The 17,905-nt window shown below is 37.7% G+C and overlaps 1 protein-coding gene and 1 long non-coding RNA gene across 5 annotated transcripts in view; one reads left to right on the forward strand and one right to left on the reverse strand.

Annotated features, from left to right (window-relative positions):
- Positions 1–17,905, forward strand: part of LOC128092723 (uncharacterized) — a 444,042-nt gene that overhangs the window by 324,255 nt on the left and 101,882 nt on the right. The window lies entirely within an intron of this gene.
- On the reverse strand, positions 1,951–11,469 carry LOC120424439 (calpain-A-like). 4 transcript variants are annotated; one of them, XM_039588569.2, is made up of 6 exons: positions 11,142–11,469; positions 4,169–5,683; positions 3,969–4,013; positions 2,799–3,183; positions 2,369–2,695; positions 1,951–2,309 (listed from the first exon to the last, which is right to left on the reverse strand). In XM_039588569.2, exons 1-6 carry the CDS (start codon positions 11,271–11,273, stop codon positions 2,224–2,226), a joined length of 2,490 nt encoding a protein of 829 aa, XP_039444503.1. In that variant the 5' UTR covers positions 11,274–11,469; the 3' UTR covers positions 1,951–2,223. The 4 variants fall into 4 exon arrangements, with proteins under 4 accessions (XP_039444503.1, XP_039444505.1, XP_039444504.1 ...); XM_039588570.2 differs by having other exon boundaries at positions 1,953–2,309; positions 2,811–3,183; XM_039588571.2 differs by lacking the exon at positions 3,969–4,013 and having other exon boundaries at positions 1,952–2,309.

Genomic DNA, 17,905 nt, shown 5'->3' on the forward strand with positions numbered 1-17,905 from the left:
CACGATGATGTTGAAAATTGCCCGAACTGCTTTCAGCTCAGACGGCGTTGTCGATCCTTTCTCGAGATGAACCAGGTACAGTTGATCACGATACTTAATGTCCTTGTTGTGTCTCGTCATCTTGAAGACTTCGATCACGTTCAACTTTAGAGATTTGAGCTCTTCTTTCAGCACACTCACATCCATGTCATACATGCCTCGGAGGACCTGTTTCATGGGGCGTTTACCTGGATCGTCATGGCTGTAGTATTCAATCTTTGTGTTGTTCAGGAAATCCCGAACGTAGTTGTAATCCTTTCTGGTAGGTTGCAGAATTTTGAGTCCATCAGCACACAAGCGAATGGAAGCTCGTAAAGCACCAGATTTGATAAACCCGGTCAGCCACTTTCGCACCGAGTCCGATGACGATGTTTTCACAAAAATGGGTGGCAACTTTTCCCGTCGTTCAAATTCTTCCTTCTCGCTCACGTCCACAGGGAGGGTAGCGAACTGGTTTCCAGACGAATTTTGAGCGTCCTTGCTCAAACTGCCTGGCTTTGCAGGTAGCGCTTCGGCATTCTTTAGCTTCTTCAAATCTGCCGATCCTGCTGGTGAGGATCGCCTCTTTTTCTTGCCGTGAGGCATTTTTGCACATTTTAAGCACTTTTCAGGAGCTAAAATCCAGGAGTACCTCACTGAATGATGGTCCACAATGGAATCGCATGACAGTTTCTTAGAAGCTTTAAAAGGGACATTGTAAGGATAGACAACCCTTGATGTTAGGCGTCATCCATAAAGTATGTCACGCTAAAATCGCCCAAAATTAACCCCCCCTCCCCCCTATGTCACACTTTGTCACGCTGGTTCCGATCCCCCCTTGAAAAGTACATCACGATTTGTTGGACCCCGCCCCCCCCTCCCCGTCATAACTTTTTGTACAATATTTATTAAATTTTCAAAAGGTCCTTTCTGCATAGGAAGCCCATTACTCATAGGTTGTTTTGAAAATTTGACGATTTATATATGTAGAATTATTATTTAATTCGGAGTTCAATCGAGGAAGTTTTTTTTATTTTTAAAGGTTGTGTTTGAATTTTTTAATTAATTTGATTTATAAATATGATGATTTAAGCAAATTGAATCTATTATCAAAAACTCTTTTTCTTAACGTGAAGACTTCCATCATTGTCATGATTTTTCCTTCAAAGATATAAATTTTGCGTCGCTTTCAATATTTTGACAAAATTCCTTTAACAAGTTGTTTAGAAGAGTGCCCTACACATGCTGATTCCTTTTGGTAACGATTATCCCATTCCTTGTTAAGTTATGGAAATCGTCATTAGTCAATGATTGCCAACTAGGACGTCAATGACTGTGCCACAAAATTATATAATTTTTGAAGTACAATTAATTTAAATCAAAAATTCCTTCAGTGGCTTCAAGAAGGCAACAACCGACACATGCTGATTCCTTTTGGTGCTGAAACTCGTTAAATTGAATTTAATATACAATATTTTATAGTGATGATTAATTTTCTACAAAAATGTTCAACGGTTTCACCTTAAAGCCTTGTATTTTGTTTCATTTATGAGTAAACTTTATCAAACATTAAACTTCTTTTTAAATATAGTTTAAGACTAAATTTTCATTATTAAAAAAAGTCTTGCGTGACGTCACAGTCTCACGAACCCCCCCTCCCCCCCTTGTTACACTTTGTCACGCTTGCGACAACCCCCCCTCCTCCCTAGAGCGTGACGTACTTTATGGATGACGCCTTAATAGTCAGGACCCGGAGCCTGCAATCCCCGTTACAGTTTATATGGAATTCCAATAAGAATGTAACAGAAAAATCAGGCTTCGGGTCCAGACTGTTAATAAAATGTTTAGATGATGTTGATTAAAAAACAAATATGAACAGTTTGTAACATTTATTGAATCTATTTGTTGTATAATATAATTTAATATGACAAAAATAAGACACGCAGAACATTGGTAAAACGTGAATTGGCTTTTTTATTTGATAAAAATGATTGCTTTTTAACTGGACGAGGCAATTGTTTAAGTCTAACTATAATAGTACTTTTTCGACTCACTTCATTGTTAGTACATTTTCTGACAATAGAAAACAAAAATCCTTTTCAAACACTCATAACGAATTGTTAACGCATTCATTTTGCTAATTGAATAGCAAATAGAGGAATAGGACGACTTGATTTTTGGTAAACTATTTTAAACTTAATACATTTAAGAATAGATAGTTTTGTGAATCCATTCGTCCATGTTGAACGATGCAACGTTTGTTCCGTTGATATCCTTGGCCTTGAAAATATCTAAAAGTGTAAAACGTTATAATTTTCGTAAGAAGATATTGAAACATTCTTCATCTTACCAATCATGGTCTTGATCTTCACCGCACACGTGATAAAGTCATCGAACCAGATTTCACCCTCCCGCGACCCGTACCGGTGCATCAAACTGTTGAGGATCTTGTTGTTGAGGTTGTACCCGGCGGACTGCAGCGCCGCTCTCAGCTCGAACGGGTTCAGATGCCCGCTTTGATCGCGGTCGTACAGCTTAAAGACCGCCTTCCAGCGGGCAATCTCCGTGAGTAGCTTCTGGAACTCCAGAAAGCCAAGCTTGCCGGAGTGATCCTCGTCCAGCATGGCCACCATCGATCGGCAGGCATCCTTGGAGAACCCGATGCCGGTGCCGTCAGCTGAGGAAAAACGGGATTAGTGGTTGCTTGTTTTTTAAGGTTATGTTTACCCTTGATGGCCGCCACCGGATGAGTTTTAATAATTTAGTAAAAAGCTACATACAAGGCATCTCACCCGACATCAGCGGAGCCCGCTCCTTGGACATGATCAGATCATTCGAGGTGTTTTGCGCAGGTCGGTTGTCCCCGCCGGCCATGTTGACGTACCAGTCCTGCAGGATGGCCAACAGGCCGCAGCAAACCGGTTCCCCCTCAGCCATGGGCAGTTTCTTACTATCGGAAGGTGATTCGGCGGCCAAAGGGACCGCGTACGATCTGGAGATTCCTTTGGCTGCGACGGCAATGTCATCGCGGAAGCAGTGATCCAGCACCAGCTTGAGCTCCATCCAGTCCACTTCACCGTCAACGCCGGCGACGTCCAGGAAAAGGCGCTCCATGGCTGCTCGTTGCGGGTTGGGTTTTGTTGGATCGGGGAGGTCCTCGGCGATCTGGAGGGAAATTGAGGAATTAATTGCGGCAAAAACGATAGGGAGTACATTAAACATGCAACATATATTCAGAATGTAATTGGAAAGTAGTTTTGGTCTGTGTGTTGATCTTCAGTATGTGATCTTCAATCTGGGTTCTTCAGGCTATGATCCGTCAATGGTCAATGGTCAATGGTCAATGGTCAATGGTCAATGGTCAATGGTCAATGGTCAATGGTCAATGGTCAATGGTCAATGGTCAATGGTCAATGGTCAATGGTCAATGGTCAATGGTCAATGGTCAATGGTCAATGGTCAATGGTCAATGGTCAATGGTCAATGGTCAATGGTCAATGGTCAATGGTCAATGGTCAATGGTCAATGGTCAATGGTCAATGGTCAATGGTCAATGGTCAATGGTCAATGGTCAATGGTCAATGGTCAATGGTCAATGGTCAATGGTCAATGGTCAATGGTCAATGGTCAATGGTCAATGGTCAATGGTCAATGGTCAATGGTCAATGGTCAATGGTCAATGGTCAATGGTCAATGGTCAATGGTCAATGGTCAATGGTCAATGGTCAATGGTCAATGGTCAATGGTCAATGGTCAATGGTCAATGGTCAATGGTCAATGGTCAATGGTCAATGGTCAATGGTCAATGGTCAATGGTCAATGGTCAATGGTCAATGGTCAATGGTCAATGGTCAATGGTCAATGGTTAATGCTCAATGGTCAATGGCCAATGGTCAAAGAGTCCTGTATATTCCAATTTACGTACAACATTAAATGGGGGAAACACTTACTACTGTTACTACTGGTTTGCTGTTGTTGTTGCTATCAGGTGTAACCTTAAAAAATATTCAGGCATAACAGCGATATATACAGAGAGATTAGCGACTTGCACACATGCTCTATCTAGATTACATCACAACAAGGGATCGTTTGCAGGGTATTAAGCGTTTAAGGGACCACAATACAATCATTCCATCTAACTAAACCTTACCCGTGGATCCGGTTCGCATACTCCGACGCACTTTTCGTTCTCGCACATGCAGTCCGGACACTCGGAGAACACCCGGATCATGAACTCGCCCTCGAGGTGCGGATCGAAGGTCGACGGGACGACGACGTACGTTCCGGGATCGAGCCGGAAGCGGCACGTAACTTCACGCAGGTTGATGAAGGTAGACCGGGCTACGGAGGCGTTTCGCATGAAGAACTCTTTGGGTAGTGGTTTCTGGACGAGATCACGTTCGCTAACACGGTACACGATGAAGCCTACTGTGAGGCAGTCCATGCCTTTGTTGCGCTTCGAGCGTCGGTTCTTTTGCATTAGAGCAATTATGGCGGTAGCTTTGGCTTCATCGTCGTCTTTGTCCGGATCATCCAGGGTTACAACGTACTGTGGATTGTGCCAGAAGGTTTCAATGTGGTTCCGACAGCCTCCGGCTGTGTTACCGATGACCCACTCTCCTTCGAAAGCCGACTGCTTCCACGGATATTCTCCCTTCTGCCGAACGATCGGACAGTCCGGACTGAGGTTACAGATCTCGATACGATCAAAGTACTTGGTGAAATCTTGCATCGACATCCAAAACTCCCCATCAACTTCGAAGATCAGCCCAATCTCCCGCTTGGTAGCTTCCGGAATGTACTGCCACTCCGCACTCTTGTCACTCCAAGCTCCGTTCCACTCGTTGGCATTCCCCCACGGATTTCGCAACCTCAACAACGGTATCTTTCCCTTCACGTTCGGCGTCTGAATGTCCACCATCTTTGCCATCGTCAGCGAGTACGCATGCCCGCGGATCAACCCCTGCGGCGTTTCCGCTTCTGGTTTGTACGGATCGGGCTCCAAGCTGCACGCAAACATCGCGTGATTCCGGAAGCCCTTCTCGATGATCTGGAACAGATCCTTCGGCGCATCCTTCATCTCATACGTTTCCGCTACCCCTCCGGTAAAGTCCACCATGGCTTCACTAGCCGAACCCCCACGCAACGTCTCGTACGATCCAAACAGCTTCGCGTAAGCCTTCTCCAGCAGCGCACTCCAGAACTCGTTCTTCTCGGACGACCTCATGTACACCAGCTTGCCCTGCGACGTCGGCAACCTGTCGTCAATGACCACGTCGTACCACTGGCCAAACCGCCAAAACCGAAAGTGAAAGATCCCCGCGTAGTTCTCCTTGAACCCATTATCAACCGGCACAACCCTCGTGAACAAATCCGGATCCTCGGTGAGATTCGCAGCGGCGGCCAGCAGCCAACAGTCCCCCAGCTCGCCCTGGTTCACGTCGAACCGCGAGTAGCTGTTCTCGAAGAACACCGGATCGGCGGCGATCTCCGACGGTCGTAGCCATTTGATGTACGATTTGGACTCCCCGGCGTACGTTAGCGAGGAACTGTTTGCCGGGAATTCCGGATCTTCGAAGAGGGTACCGCTGCGAAGGCAGCGCGACCGGAGTTCGTAAAAGTCTTGAGCCTCTGCGCTGGAGGGACCCTTTTTGGGTTGAGGTTTCTGGAAGCAAAAATGATTCGCATTAGCATAAAACTTGAACAATGGCTTGACGAGATCATCACAAATTCTTTTTAAGGCTTCCAGACACGTCCCCATTATGAGACATCGAGTTCGATATCGGGAACGCACTCAATCGTTAATCAATTGGTTTTACGACAGTGCTACGCGAGTAAATGCGTTTCGTTGTGGGTGGTCTTGCAGGCGGAGTTAATTACTATGGAGTACTGCAATGAGGAAGTAATGGCCAAAAATGCTTGTTCAGAAAACTGTTCTAGTATTTTGTACCAGATAAGCTTGACTTTGGGTGCATTTTAGAGCAATAGTTGCAAAAGGCATGTGATTGGGAGCTTCAAATAATTATTGTTCAAATTCTTTAGAAAGTATTTAACCAAGTGTTGAAAATATTAGTGTGCTGTTAATCAAGTATGATTTGAATATCTTTAAAAGCTTGTCCACGAATAGGGTAGGGGAGAGTGGGGAGACCTGATCCCCTTTTTTTGTATCGCACATAACTCTGTCAATTTCTCACAAAACTATAAACTTTTTGCATGAATTGAAAGCTTAAACATTCATCTATGTTTGGATAATAAGGGTATTTCATCAGATGAACTCTTCGAATCATGCCAAGCGTTTAAAAAAAATATTTTAAACCGGCATTTTAAAAATGTTAGGGGTAACTTGATCCCCCTTTCAACATTTTGAAGAAATCTTAAGCAAAATGTTTCTTATTCATCCAAACTTTTAATTTTCTATAAGTTACAGCAATTTCACATAAAACCTGTACGTTTGTTGTCAAAATATAACAAGTTTAGTATGTAAAATATTTAAAAACTTAAAATATTATTTTTTAGACCAAAATTAAGCATGTTAACAAAAGCTGGAAATTTTTGATTAAAAAAACTTTTGAAAAAAGGTTCTAACTGCAGTAAGTTATGTACAACTATACTAAAGGAAACTATGTACGAAAACCCAGCCCAATTAATTAATCTTGAAGCTGATTCTAGTGACTGTAAAAATGCAGGTATCAAGTCTCCCTAAACACACTTTTTTAAACAATTGATTGTAAAAATAGTATGACGATAAATTTAACATCAAATGCGTAAGGGTTTTGGAGTTGATAAGTTTATAAAACAATTCATGTATAAAAAATATTTTTGTGAATATATTTGAGTGTTTTCTATACATATCAAAACAAAAAAAAAAAGATCTCTTGGAAGTATTTTGCAGCTCGTTTTAGAAAAATGTGTGTAACTCAATCTAAACATTTTTTAAATTTTTTCTTCGTTTTCTACAATGAGTTTTAGTTAATTTCGCACAACTTTCTAGAACAAAGCCAATTGTTTTACCCACATGCTGACGAGATACAGGCTTGGGATCAAGTGTCCCCGGGGATCAAGTCTCCCCACTCTCCCCTATACTGCTTTGTTGGAGACGTCGTTTGGACCTCACCAATCTGCCACAAATATTCAGGAGTTGTTTGGACATATATGTAACTAGCATCTGGGCCAAATATTGGCACTCTAGCTTAATGATAAGTTGGGTAAATTTGGACACAAATTTTGAACGCCTAATAACCTAAACTTAAATAACAAGTGTTCAAGTGTTCCATCCAGATATCAATTCAATTCTAGCTGGAGCTTGTAGGGAACATCCTGGATTACCATCTGAGACTGAGAACGGTTTGGTGAGGGCAGCTTTTTGACAATGTGAATTTTTCAGGTGTAAATTTTTGCTCGGGAGACCTCTGAGAACTCATTTTCTTAAGATAATTTTATCAAATTTGAGTTCCTACGCCAATTACAGAATACAAACATGTTTAAAAAAAATTCATCCATTTATATTCTAAAGTATAGAATATGAATCTATACTAAATGAAATTTGAAATAAGAATCTATTTTGCTCGGGTGACACAGTTTCCTTGGAAACGAACCTGATTTTCAAAAAATGTGAATCGGGGTTTTTTTAATTTTCATTTTGTTATGCGTGTCGGAATAATTGGAAGAAAATAAATAGTTTCATTCATGATTCAATTTTTCAGGAACTTGATCCAATTTGGTAAAATTTTTCAAGAAAATGAGATATAAAGGATCTCCCGAGCAAAAATTTACACTTGTAAATTTGTGTCCCGATTTGCCCCATTTTTCATTGATCTTGGGTGCTTATATTTGACCCAGATAAGGTAGCTGCATGATCGTTATGCGGAGTTTTTCAAAAATTTGAGTAAATTTTTCAAAAAAACACTTTTTTGAATAACTTATAATTCGGCTATAAGGTCCATTTTCCGGGGTTACAAAAAATCCCGGATAACGGGAAATTTCCAACGAACTTTCCGGAAGGATGATATAATACTATTTTTTCTTTGAATGCTCATAAAAAATGTAACATTTTATTTTCTTTCCATATTACCGTAACTTCTGTTGCTCAAAAAATTGGCACGAGCTATGCCCAGTTTCAAATTACTTCAGATCATTTGAATGATTGATTAAATTGAATTAAATCAAACTAAGTTCTGCCATTTTGTCGTCTTTTCAAAATGATTTAACGGTGCATATAAACCAGAGCTTTTTACACCAAGATTATTGTTACAGGTATTTTAAAACAGTGATCATTTCACCACTCAAGTTTTTTGCTCAAGTTGAACAGCATTTTAGAAGTAGGTTTTAATATTGCGATGAACTTTTCATATCTTTGTTGTATAAAATACATTTGTCTAACGATTGTTCAACAAAATCATATTTTTGACAAGTTACGTGTGCTGAATGAATGGACAAAAGGTCGAATGGACAAAAGGTCGAATGCCGAAAGGTCGAATGGACAAATGGTCGAATGAACAAAAGTTTGAAAGTGGACAAAAGGTTGAATCTCGGATTAGTTTTCAAAAAGCCGTAAGAGCCAATGGTAAACAAAGCCTTTTTTGCCTCGGTATTCGACCTACTTACGGAAAACCATATCAAAAAAGCTTAAGATTGTCCATCTACACGTCTATCAAGTGCCCCAAACTAGAAATAAATGAAATTTTGTTGCAATTTCGAGAAATACGAATATTAGTGTCGGAGGTCACGGTGGCTCTTACGGCTTTTTGAAAACACACCCGAGGAATGGACAAAAGGTCGAAAGAACAAAAGGTCGAAATATAAAAAACGTAAAAAATGTGTACACATTGAAAATTCAGAGGACTTCTGAATAAAACTTGACCCCCGAATTGTTGGAAACTTTTTGTAAATTGAGGACGAGAGGGGTTATCTTTTTTAAATATAAATAAATACGATCGATTTTTTTTGTGTATACAGCTTTATTTTTGAAATCAGTTTTTTCTAAGGATCTGATTAGACCATGAAGGAACCATATAAAAATATTTAATAAGCAATACTTTTTCATGTTTCTACTTAAAAATATTTTAAGTTGAACTTTTTTTTGAAGAACTGTGCATATTTGAAAGAATGAAAAAACTCACAAACTCATTACGACAGTCATGAAAAGGTTGCTGAGTAAAAATAAACTCAGGTCGACCTAGTTTTAAAATAACTGCTCATGTTTAGTTTCATTTTTTCCCATTGCCAATTTTGGAATAAGAAGATAACTACTTCCTCGGTTTCTGTGCACCCTTAAATCAAATTCGAGCCAAAAAGTGAAGAAATATATGTTTCCACTTAAATTTTAAGAATTTTTGGGAGTTTTAAAACTTCACGGGAAACAGGAAATATATGTTTTGTATTTTTATTTTTTTGTTGTTTTTAACATTAAATTCGAGTTCTCTTAACCACTCAGTACATTTTAATTTTAAAATAAACAAATGAAATAAAATAATAACTTCCTTCATCATTTTCAAATAAGAATACCCGTTTTTCACAGATTTTTTAAGTTCATATAAGGCCGATGCAAATATTTAAAAAAGTTTTTGTCCCTCGGCCCTGGCCGAGGTCAAGGGGGGGGACAAAAAAATAAAAAAATATAAAAATTTAAATAACAAGCCATAGTCTTCACATTTAAATGAAAAAAGTGTTTTAAAATGCATTTTACACTAGCTCAGTTGTATTGCAATCATTAGTTTTCAAAAAATCTAAGATCTGACAAAAACAAAAATTGTATCGAAAAAAAAAGATTTTGCATCGAAAATTTTCAAAAAATCTTGAGATTTTTTAATAAACCCAAACATGCTTAAAATGATTTTAAACGCAGAAGAATGTATTTTAATTTGATTTCAGCTGGTTGCACTTGAATTTTCATTGAAATTTTGAAGTTTATTGTAAAAATATTTTTTTTGCCCCCTGATTTTTCGGGCCAATTTTGAAGGGGGGAGGGGGGGTGACAAAAACTTTTAAAAATATTTGTACCAGCCTAATCGATGTTTATACAAATTTTGTTTGATTGAAAAATAATGTCATCGATTTTTCGATAGTGCATATTCGGCATCGAAAAAAAGTCAAAAGTCAACGACAAATTCGTCATCAATGAAATGCCAAATATCAATTGTCGGAACGCCTTAAGTAAACAGCATTCAACAATTGATAATTTTGTGACTGATAAGGGTAGATACCCCAATAATATCTTTAATCATATACGAACAAATCGATATCCACAAGCTGAACTGGCGTCGATTTCAGACAGAAAGTGCAAAAAGAGAAAGATTGCATTCATTCATCACGCAAAAACACATTCACTACTCGACTCGTTTTCTCCTTTCAAAAATCCTTGGCCATGCGCCAAACTTTTGGCGACAACCTGCAGCTTTCCGTCAGTCAATGTCGATTTTCTGCTCTAAATTTCCAAGAAAATTACGAAATTCGTCACGAAGCATATCCACTTCACAACACCACGCTCTATCGCCGGTCGAATTAGCAGCACACAAAAACTTAATTTATTTCGTTTAGAACGATTGAGTGAGCTGCTTTTCAGATTCGCCAATCACAATATTTTGAATGTTGGCGGTGGTTTGCCCTAACCGAAAACCATATTGGTCGACGCCGATAAGAAACTCACTCGCGTTATCGCGTCTTTTCTCAGCGTTGAATTTGAAAAGAAAAAATAACTCAATTGCGATCAAAACTCGCCCTTTCACATTCATTCTCTCACTCTTCCTTATGTTCCGCTCGACTTGACAGAGTGAATCACATTCAACAGGTTTTTGTTTTCCGGCGTCTCTTTTTTTGAGACCTTGGCAGTGAGAAAATCTGTTTTGGCTTCTCTTCTGTTCTTTTCGGGGTTCAACGAGTTGGCACTTGAAGTTAAAATTGATTTTTTTTCTTGGTCCGTCTTTCACAGTTTCACTTTTTTCGTTGAGCAACAATTCATCTTCTAAGACTTGAACTGATGATTATCCCTCATAAACCGTCGCACACACACAATTCATCAGTCACACTTTGGCGGTTAATTTTCTAAAATTAAAATCTCGACACTAAATCCCACTCTTTCTTTTAAGTATTTGCGACGTCCCATCAGCTTTCATTAATCCTCTCACCCCGTCCCGGCCAAACTCAATGGGCATAAACCGCGTCCTGGATTGGTGCAGCTTCTTCGGTCCATTGCGGCTATTGTCGTTGAACTCCCGGACGAGCGATTCGATCGCGGTACGCGCGGCTTGTTCCGGCATGGTTCCGGCCTTTTCGAACCACGCTTGAACGGTTTCGCGGGCTTTTGTTTTTTCAAGTTACACTTACTCAAACAAAGAATCTACCTCGGAACAAACGATTAACTTGATACCAAATCTTGAACGCGTAGAACCCTCGACGGCGTAGCGTCTAGCGAGCCTGTACCGAACAGCTCCAACGGCTACCAACGAACGACTGATTCGGCGGACGGCGGAACCTGAGAGTGGAAAACTCGAGCACGCGAGATATGCTTTAAATCCGTTCGGGTAGCGTGCGAGAGAGAGTGACCATGACCACTTGAACGTCCGATAGATTTCTGAGCTTTTTTGTTTAAAGTAATTAACCGATATAGCAAGCATTTTTTTATGAAAGTTGATTGATTGTACCATTATTATTAAAACTACAAAGTCGCTGGTACAAACTTCATGTATTAGCTCAGTACAGCTTCTTCACTAATGTAATGCAAAAACAACATCATAACATTATGTTTTTAATAAAATAATCTCATTTGAAACACAATTCTACCTAATCTTTTTATAAGTATCTTCCTCTTTGAATAACGTTTTTCAGGCTGGTCATACAGAAAAGATTTTTGATTTGCGTGAAACTTTGTCCTAAGGGGTAATTTTTGTCTCTGATTTTTTCCAATATTTTTTTTTCATATGAGATCGTAATAAATATTTCTACCACACAGGTTATTTATGTAATTTCAATTGATGAACTAAGTTTGAACCATTTGAAGAATTATTCAGATTTTTCAGTTTTTTTAGAAACTAAATAAATTTAGTATTATTTTCATTCGCTGTAGTAAAAATGTTACTACTATTTTATTTGAAAAGTATAATTTCAAAATCCACAGCACCTAATAGGACCTAATAAAAACAAGTTATGAATAGCAGAAAGATAATTTCAAAAGAAATCAAAAGATACAAGCTTTGTTTAACTCAAAATAAGATGAAGAGTATTTTTAATCTTTTAAATTACATTTGAAAAACTTTTCAGATTTTTTTCAGAGTGATTTTTGATTATTTGGGTGGATGATTCCCGTGAAAGTTAAAAAAATCCACCTTTTTTTGTTTTCTGTTCTCATTCTGTTTACAAATTTCGATTTCGTTACAAATTATTATATTTTTGCCTATTGATTTTAAATCAGCTTTTTGCAATTCCGTCGTGAAACTACTCACTTTTCCTGTCATTCTTGAACGACGAAATAGCCTACTTTTCTGTACCAAAAATAACAGAATCGAATAGCAACACTTTTCAAAATAAATGCTGAAAAGTTCTACTTTTCAGCACTCAAATGGGTTCTGAAAAGTTGAACTTTTCAGCACTTGTTTCGAAAAGTAACACTTTTCAACATTTTTTTATTTAAACGATTTATTGACAAAATACATGAAAATTTGACATAAAATTTCACTCAGTGTGTGTTTTGTTGGAATTGCAAAAAATGTTGTATGGAACTCGTTGCAAAACTTGATTTTTTCAGCACTCTTCGTATTTATCCAACTCGGTGAACCTCGTTGGATAAATGTACGACTCGTGCTGAAAAAATCCTCTTTTTGCAACTAGTTGCATAAACTACTATTTTGAAATGAGATAAATACATTAAAAATTATTTTGAATGGGTTCAATGTCGCAGAAAATTCAAACTATTTTATTCTTTTGGCCATAAAACAGAAGAAAATCAGCTAAAACTTTGTTTTAGCTTTATTCGTCGAATATTAAAATAGCAGTTCAATAAATGATAATAGTTACGCATGCCCTACATTTTGTTTTTAAACATGCGATTTTCAGAGTTATTTTAACATTTTCCACGTTCCACGAAATTTGCGTGAAATTTGGTGTTTTGAATTTGAGGTCCCCGTGAAATTTGCTATTTACGAGCGTGAAAAATCACTAAGCCTACTTATAATACATCGTTTTCAAAACAAGCGAACAAGCGTTCATGGTATTGAGAACCACGAACAAAGTGTTCAAATTTCATGGTACGTTTTTCAAAATCGTACCATGGGATTTGAACACTTTGTTCGAGGTTCCCGTTTTCATGAACGCTTGTTCACGATTTTGGGAACTCCGTGCATGGGGGTTCTCGATTTATTTTATTTTGCTTCTGCGATACCGTGAGGTGTAATAAAATGTAGCATGGCAAATTCAAAACCCTTTTTAGGTTATTATTCATCGTATTGTTTAACAAAATGCAGATAATTTATTGTTAATTTATAGCGAAATAAGCTTTGATTTTAACATGACACGGATCATACATACAAATTGCATGTAACGTGAGCAAAAAAAAACAAGAAAAAAATAAAATAATTTTGTGGTAATAAACGTTGAATTTGTTTAAGCATTTCGCAACGTATCCAAATTTTCTGGAATTATCAATAACAAATGTTATCTTGCTATCAAGGCCAAATCTAGGCCCAGTGAAATAAATATAATTTAACCTAAAAATGACGAACTTCTCATCACAGTGTCCTGATGCAAACAATAGATTTATATAAGCCCACGCCCACGCACACTTGCACGCCATTTTATGCTGGCCGGTACAAAATGTAACCTCAATCTTTTCGTGTAGGTATACGCAAAACATCCGCACGTAGATAACTCTATGATCGATCTCGAGCTGTCGCAGTCCTGCGAAATATGTTGGCTAGAAGTGGCTTGACAAAAAAACTTTTGATAAAAAGTGATAGCAAATCTAAAGCGAACAAATCCCCATAAACATACTTTGAACAAGTTGGTAAATTTCTGACTAGAAAGCCTTACAAATGGAATAAATGGGCTATACATGGAATTTAGCCTAAACTACTTAATGATACCGAAATTTCACCTTTGCCGAAAACAAAAAAAAAACTAAATTTTATATCTCCTAATTTACTGATTCTACTTTTGGTGAATATTTTAGCAAATTATTTTTTTTAAACTCAGTGAAATTTTTATACCTTAAAACGGGGTGACTTTGATAGCCGGGGTGACTTTGTTAGGTTTGAGATTTTTCCGCAAAATGAAGAGTACAAATTAAACACCTACGGAATGGTATGGAATCATTCTGACTGTGGTGAGAAGTACTCTTAGAAGAAGTTTTCATAAAATTTTGAAATGTTCAAAAAGTGAGTTAACTATAATTAAGAAAATGATGATAAATAGCATTATTTTAATATCCTGAAAGTGTCATGATTTTCTCAATGAACATGATTTCGAATCGGAAAATGGAATGCATTTTCGGATTCTTTAGACAATTTTCCACTAGGTAAAATAAGTTTGTAAATAATTTGTATTATGCGTTTTTGAAACATAATTCGAAAAAAATCTCCCAATTTATAGGCATTTTAATTAGAACAAATGTCATACAAAATGTTAATATTTTTGATTCTTGCTTCGATTTCAGTTGAGAGTGTTATATGATTCGATAATTTTATAAACAAAACTAGTTTTAACAAATTTTAGGCAAAATGTTGACTTTTTAACAATTTTTCCTAAAATTTGTATGTACTTTGTTAACTATTTATAAACATTGATTTCAAAAGGTGTATCAAAAACCTTAGTGACGCTACATTTGACGTAAACACAAAATTTGAACACATTAAATCTGATTTTTACAAGAATAACTATTACTATCAAAGTCACCCCGGAATTCAAAAGACGAATTTTCAATGCAACTATTTAAAAAATAATAATCAAAAATCAAAATCAAATTATTCGCTCTACAGCATTGCCCTGGCGTTCTCGATTGCGAGATTCCTACTCGAAACTAAGTGTTGGAAGGCTTGATTGTTGAGGCAATTGCAAACCTCTTTTTACACCTTAGCTTTCATCCACCCCGGGATTCGAACTGACGTCCTTTGGATTGTGAGTCCAACTGTCTACCAACGAGGCAGGACCCAGGGATACGACTCGTACACCTGGACTGAGCTAACGACCTAATCTTTTTAGGTTAGTCCGGGGCCAACATTTACTTCCCTTCCGACGGAAGGCGTGATCAGACAAATCTCGTCTCGAAAAATGCCACCGGGACCTTCTGGGATCAAACCCAGGCCGACTGGGTGAGAGGCAACCACGCTTACCCCTACACCACGGGTCCCAGTTTTTTTTAAACATCATTGAAAAACTTTTTGTCAAAAATAGTGCATGCACCTTGAACATGTTTCGAAAATAGTAATCTTAAAACAAACCTTACCAGTTGGAAAATATTTCAAAAATAAATTTGAATTCTATCAATGCACCCCGGTTTACGGTAGTTGATCTATAAATTCAGCTAATAATAATTCTTAAAAAATCGCAAAATTCTGCTCAAACATTCGTTTCAATTAAGATGTTGTGCCAGGGGTTTTTTTTTTTGTATCTTGAGCTAGTGCTAGTTTTTTCAGAAACTTTCCTGCACACAACTATTTTAAAGTAACACCTACCGTAATCTGGGATGAATCGGGACTACAGTCTGAATAGGGACAGCAGTTTTAAGAGCACTTTAAGTTTTTAAATTTGGAAATGGATGTAGGGGAAATATACCCATTTTAATCACACTAAGCCGTTCGACCAATTCTCATCACTTTTGCCGTTTTCCGGTATTAAATCAACATTTTCAGATGTATCAACAATGAAGAGTTGCTTGCTCACTTTGAGTTGAGCTATTTATTACTTTGGAACAGTCAAAAACACTTTATTTAAGCTGTAATTTATGATCAAAGTGCTGATAGGCCGATAATAGAAATAGGCTGAGAAAGGGTATATTTCCCCTACACATTTTGTTGGCCTAAGTCTGTTCTGACCGAAACCAACCAGAAAAATCAAAATATTGTGCTCCAACATGGTTAAAACTGTTGTACCAATTCGCCCCATGTGTCCCGATTGACCCCAGTTTACGGTACTTTCGTTGTTTTAAAGCAAATTTCAGAGTACCGTGAAATTGCCGTGAAATTCACTAGTCCTATACATGACATTTCTTTGTAGGAAAATCAATTCTTATAAATAACATGTAGGGGTTTCTTCATTTAATATAGGCACATCAACTGGCACAGCTAAACTGGTTTTTTTAAGGGAGCCGAAGAATCGGTCAAGTGCTCATTTCGAGGCATCTGGCTACTCATCGCTATCGTGAAAAAATGTATTAAAAAACATTTCTAGATCCTTTGACCTTTTTTTTAACAATAAATCAAAGTTCATTCAGGAATTTTCTGGAATGATGTCATTTTAAGTCCCCTAAAGCATATCGAAAAAATAAAAAAAGGATTTGAGAAAATAAGCCATTCGTTTTCGTGTATAATTTGTTTTAGTGTAGTCCCCACCCATACCTACAACTTGACTGAAGACAACAAATCAATCAAAAAAATGTCTTCAAATGATAAAGATTTCAGAATTTTTACATAGGTACTATTTTTCTGTGGACAACTGCCAAATTGGTATGGAAAATGATATGGACAAACTTTTTTGGGCATACGGAAGGCACTCAAAAAGTTGCAGCCAGATTTTAAAATGCAAAACGAGAATCGGATAGCCGAAATTGTAGAGAATTGCTCAGTAACGTCTTAATCAATCGTTGGTTCAAAATTTCAAAATAGGTAAAAAAATATAATCCAATTTCGCATTTTTTTCACAAATTTTAGTTAGCATTTCCTTACTCAATAGAAGCAATTAGTTTTTACATACTACATACAATTTTGGCGGCTGATCATACAAAATGGATATGTAAATGTACGAAATTTTGTATCTTGAGAATGGTTTTTTTGATCAATGTGATGTCTTCGGCAATGTTGTAGGTTATTAAGTTACGCAAAATGACTTCTTTTGACTAGGACAAAATTTTATCTGAATAAAAAAAATACAAATAAAATTTGCAATGGCTTTATCAAGAAAAAAACATATAAAAATGTAAAATATTTGTCTCAAACATCCAATTTGATTTTGAATTTTTTTTATCAAATAATTCTTTTAACCATGCGGACAGTTACGTGTTCACTTCCTCGTGAGCACGATAAAGGGATCGCACCGCGGGAGCGTGAGATTAAAAGAGCAAAAATAGCATAGCACAATCGGCAACAGAACTCGATGAATGGTGGCGTCTAACTGGTTAGTGCCCAACGCGAGCATAACGCGACGTCAAGAGACGCGACGTAAAAGCTCACCAAGGTGGATTTCCCCAGAGGATGCTGCAAAAAGAGACTTGGGTCGATCACCGCCGAGCCGGCTGCCAGAGTGTTGGGGCCGGTTTGAGGTGGTGGGATTTTGAGCACGTAATTTACATTTGGCAGGCGAGCTTTGTCCGAAATGTCAACCTTGGGAGGCGATAGTTTGAAACATGAATATTAAACCATTTGAGGGTTTCAGAAAAGTTTTAGTTGACCATCATGAATTACTCGTGTAGACGCTAACTCTTGCGCTTCACGCTCCATGACGTCCTTATCGCTCCCTCATGCTGGACGAACGATTAGCATTTGCTAATTACAATATAGTGCTTCGCACTGTCTAGCTTCAGCAGCCACATCAACCACTATTTAATCAAGCTAAAAGAATTCAAAACTGTTGGGATGAGTAACCCTTCAACTCATTTTTTAAAGGGTTCAACAGCTTGGAGTAACCTGCTCAACTACAGATGATTTATTCTTCATCCATGACATTAATTCTTTGTTGTAAATATGCA

Source organism: Culex pipiens, chromosome 2 (assembly GCF_016801865.2).
Source record: "Culex pipiens pallens isolate TS chromosome 2, TS_CPP_V2, whole genome shotgun sequence".
NCBI classification, from domain to species: domain Eukaryota; kingdom Metazoa; phylum Arthropoda; class Insecta; order Diptera; family Culicidae; genus Culex; species Culex pipiens.

What these genes read in the sequence shown, in the direction of transcription:
- LOC120424439 (XM_039588569.2), bottom strand. Translation starts at nt 11,273, where the DNA reads ATGCCGGAACAAGCCGCGCGTACCGCGATCGAATCGCTCGTCCGGGAG. An exon ending in TATGCGAACCGGATCCACGG is followed by an intron (nt 4,014 to 4,168) that starts GTAAGGTTTAGT and finishes ATATTTTTTAAG; the next exon opens with GTTACACCTGATAGCAACAA. An exon ending in GAAGATCAAGACCATGATTG is followed by an intron (nt 2,310 to 2,368) that starts GTAAGATGAAGA and finishes TTACACTTTTAG; the next exon opens with ATATTTTCAAGGCCAAGGAT.